The following is a 4,349-nucleotide window of genomic DNA, read 5'->3' on the forward strand; positions in this document are numbered from 1 at the left end:
AATGTGAACCTAGGGGAGTAACTTTAAGCCAAAGAGCAATCAGTGAAGAGCAGAATAATCAGCATATGCTTACAGTACATAAAGTGCAATACTGCAGACAATAAAGACACATCTATCCCTGTCCAATAAGTACAAGTTCAAACTGATTCGCAATTACTCAAACAACAAAAGCATGTCGGGAAAGGGAAATTCAAAGCTTGAAATAAATCGCTACATGAATAACTCCGTCTGATGAACAAACAACTTCACAAGTAACTCAGGGAATAACAGTATGTTCCATCAATACCAACGCAAGAGAAAGAACCTCGTTTTCGTGCTTTTTATAATAAAACAGAACAGAGTTTAAACCATTGACAAGAGAATTTTCGTTCCAGCACAGCCTTTAAATACATGGACACCAGACAGTTTTAGTAGCGCTTCAAATCACACCCATGAGCGATTAACCATTCACTCGTACAGTCATACATCAAATTCACTGCCACCAAAATATGAGTTTACAACTTAGATCTGTTAGAAAACTCCGATTATATGAAGATCCAACTTGCAGCCATTGACGTGTCAACATTGGCAGTAGTAGACTCCACAGAGACCATCCAGTAATTTCCAAGCGATAAAAGACTGAAGAATTCTTCTACCAGTAATCACCACAAGAACACTTGCCATCCTTGAAATGATGAAACCGCTTATTGTCTCTCACAATGAGCTCCCTTCCAACGATTTTAGACATGATTTTGATAGCATTGTGGCAATCACCGCAGATGCGGAGGTTCTTGATAATCCTCAAGGGAGTGTTAGCCGGAGTACTGATAAGTCCATAAGCGATGGCCAGCCTCTCGCTATGGTAAAGCAAAGCCTGCTCCTTGGCTTCCTGATCAATATCATGGAGGACGTATCTGGTGTCCGGCACGTAACCAGCTTCCTTCATCTGTGAAGCCTCGGGCTTTTGAATTAAGGGAGCTCGAAATTCGTTCAATTTGTAATTGCCCTCAATCATGTTAAGACCAGTTCGCCTTCGCGTCATTAATGGCTTCACGTCGGGCTTTGGGGTTATCGCCGGGATGATGGTCGGCTTCGGCTTCACTTTTGAAGGATCTATCACAAGCAAAAACTCTTCAATACGGTCCTCCCTCTCAGTATCACCTTGCATTCTTGCAAAGTGCATCAAAGCCTCCCACACGTTGCTACTCGGTTCAACTGGCATCCTCGCAATGAACTCCTCCGCTTCGTTTAAGTGTCCAGACGAACCAAGAACGCCCACCAAGCCCACGTAATGCTCATCGCCGGGAACGATCCCATAGTCCTTGGTCATAGATTCGAAATGTATGAACCCTTCCTCCACAGACTCCAGACTCGCGCAGGCAGCCAAGACCGCAACGTATGTCTGGCCGTCAGGCCGCCCACCGGCCTGCCTCAACTGCTTAAACATCTGAAGCGCGTCTTCTCCCTGCCCATTAGCTGCGAACCCCTTGATCAAAAGGTTCCAGGACTCCAAATTCCTCTCGGGCATTCTGTCAAACATTTGGCGAGCATCGGCCATGCTGCCGCATTTACTATACATATCGATCAACCTGTTGTTGATATAAACGTCGTGCCTAAATGGGGTTCTTAGAAAATGATCGTGGACCCTTTTGGCTTCCTCTACTGACTTCGCACCCGCACAGCCCTCGATCAACGCCAAGAAAACGCTGGGCTCAATGCGAACTCCTTGCCTCTCCAAACTGCTCAGTAACTGTGCAGCCTCCTTCATCTTCCCCTCTCTACAAAACCCCAATAGTGTGTCGACGTTTCCCTGAATAAGAGGCTCCTCGACAGGAGGTTGCCGAGCGGGAGCAACCTGATTGACATTCGTGACTGGGCTTCCCCTCTGAATAGGCTGTGGCCGGTAACCACCACCTCTTGGTGGTCCGTATTGGTTGCTGGGTGGCCTCTGATAGCTGTTTGGAACGGCCGATGTGCTCAGACATCTTACAGAGAGACTCCGATTGTGAAACGAAGGGAATTTCTTGGAGACGCTATTCAGATGATTGAGACTCAGGGAACGAAGGAGAAAGATAGACGAAGAATTTGGAGTCCTCGTCCTCAAGATCGAGGCGAGCATCGTCGCTCCTGCACGTTGAATCCCTACGAAGGAAGAACTCATCTCTCTCCCTCTGCCAAAACCCTAGGAAAATGAACGCGGGGTTAAGCGATCAGGTCTTATTGGCGGTCGAGGGCTTCCCTTTGGGGTTCTCGTGCCCCTGAAATTGCTTTTTCTCAACCCCTCCTTTGTTTCGAGTAGTTTCCCGTTTAAACCTCTAATTTTGCCCAGTACATATATTAAATGTGTTCTTCCCTATTAAAAACAAGATTGACGGCTTTAACAATTTGGGATAGTGCCGCCATCCGGTGGATCGCGCATCGACCGTCTGATTTCTTAAAATCAATTATTATGTCTACCTTTATACAAACGATGATATCACGGATGTGATAACGTAAATAATAACATGCATCTAATAACTTACTTTTATTAAAATCGGTTCCAACGGAACCAATGGTATATCAGTTTTATGGTCGATTGAAGAGTGTCACGCATCAACTTTTCATTTTAATATACATTAAAGATATAATTTTATGTTTATTTGAACGAAAGGCTTTCAATTTTTTTTTTTTCCGATTCACAATGCATTCATTTGAATTAATATAGCTGACTTATCAAATCCACTCCCCACTAATTTGGTTTGCAAATCGGTACAGCATTCTGGTTGTGTTTCTTCCTTTTTCAATAAACCAAAATTTATGATAAATTGTTTTTTTGACCATTTTTTAAACATAGTTTGTATATATGACAAGATAAAAACTATGTTTTTTTATAAATAACATAGGTGTTTGTAACGCTCCAAAAGTTTAGTCTCATTCTCAATGACTTATAAAATGGGTAATTAATGAGATGATTGTCATGGTTCATACTCTTTTTAAGATTTGAGTCGAAACTGCTAAAGAGCGAATTGGGATTCGTCAAACTATAAGTCTGTGCCAATGAGTGGGTCGGGTTGTTATAGTGATGTCATAGCAGTTTCAACATTCGGACCTATGGTTACACACATGCCAACGCGTGTGCTTTAAGGAGGTGGATTGTAACAGCCCAAAAGTTTAGTCCCGTATTGAAGATTGTGAGATATCTTCAATAACTTATAAATAAGATCATTAATGAAATGATTGTCATGATTCATAACTTTTTTGGTGTTGAAATCGCAATTGGTAGGGTGCAGGTTGGAATCCATAAAACCAAAAGCCTGAGTCGAGAGTGGGTCGGGTTATTATAGTGGTTGGTTATTCTCTCCGCCCCATTTCTACTATCCCTAAACACATCATACTGTAGTTAAATTTATCTAAATCAAGTTTGTCCTCGTCCAAATTACTGTCTATTTTTTTGTCGTAAGTTGATTGAGCTCGTGCCAAACTTGTCTATTAAGTTTAGTGCGGGCCAAATGCATGTAAGTGCACATTATGATCAAGGCAACCCAAATGTTGGAACACACCTATGAAAGTCGTAGTAGTCCACGACTTGTACAGTTAAAAATGGTTTCATTTAATGTGTCGTTAATCCCAATACATATTGGCTCGTATCAACCGATTTTTCCACTCTGATGTTGGGTTAATGTGAATATATCTGCTCAAAAATTTATAAAAACATATTATTGTTTAATATGTCAAACAGTCGTATATGCAAGTTGCATGTGTGTTGTGCCGGTATTAAAAATATCGTTTGAAACAAAACCATAAGCCAAACTTGTCAATGCCAATATCAATTCAGACTTCGCAGCAGTTCTATTATAACTAGCATAGTGTTGTTTTTCCCTTGCAAGCATTTGGCGGCTTTAATATGCAATTAAAACGATTGTTTTGCCACACGCTGCTACACATAAGATCCTGGATGTGCTAATAAACATCTTGAAGCCATTCCTATTCATTTTAACTTAAATTACAGCCCATTAAATGTTTATGTCGTTTATTTGGAACTTTTTTTTATTTTGTGTTTAATTGGGACGTTCTTTTTTTACATAACTCTTAAGACCATATGCTTATGTCCTTAAAGTTTCATGTTCATAATATAATATATTGTTAAACTCGAATATTATGTTTGCCATCGTTTGCAGCTTAAAGAAACAATACACTTAAGTGTAAATAAGGGTCACGAGATTCAAACGCCTCTATAACCGTTTGCATCCTTGCCGAGTAAGCACGACCAGACCAGGCCTCCCGCGCGGACTCACAGGTCCGCGCCTGGATCTCAACTCGGTCAAGACTCTGAACCGAGCTCGTCGTTTCGTCGGGGGTTGGCTTCGTTCAAGCGGTAAAGAAAGATTAGA

General features: G+C 41.5%; 1 protein-coding gene across 1 annotated transcript; it reads right to left on the reverse strand.

The window, feature by feature from the left end:
- Nucleotides 1-296: 296 nt before the first annotated feature.
- On the reverse strand, nt 297-2,268 carry LOC116246273 (pentatricopeptide repeat-containing protein At2g15690, mitochondrial-like). Its single transcript, XM_031618058.2, has one exon. It carries the CDS (start codon nt 2,138-2,140, stop codon nt 632-634), a length of 1,509 nt encoding a protein of 502 aa, XP_031473918.1. The 5' UTR covers nt 2,141-2,268; the 3' UTR covers nt 297-631.
- Between the last annotated feature and the right edge of the window lie 2,081 nt (nt 2,269-4,349).

The sequence above is a fragment of the Nymphaea colorata genome, chromosome 1 (assembly GCF_008831285.2).
Source record: "Nymphaea colorata isolate Beijing-Zhang1983 chromosome 1, ASM883128v2, whole genome shotgun sequence".
Taxonomy (NCBI): Eukaryota; Viridiplantae; Streptophyta; class Magnoliopsida; order Nymphaeales; family Nymphaeaceae; genus Nymphaea; species Nymphaea colorata.

Bases quoted from the DNA above. Each gene is read 5' to 3' on its own strand.
- LOC116246273 (XM_031618058.2), bottom strand. From the start codon at position 2,140: ATGAGTTCTTCCTTCGTAGGGATTCAACGTGCAGGAGCGACGATGCTC.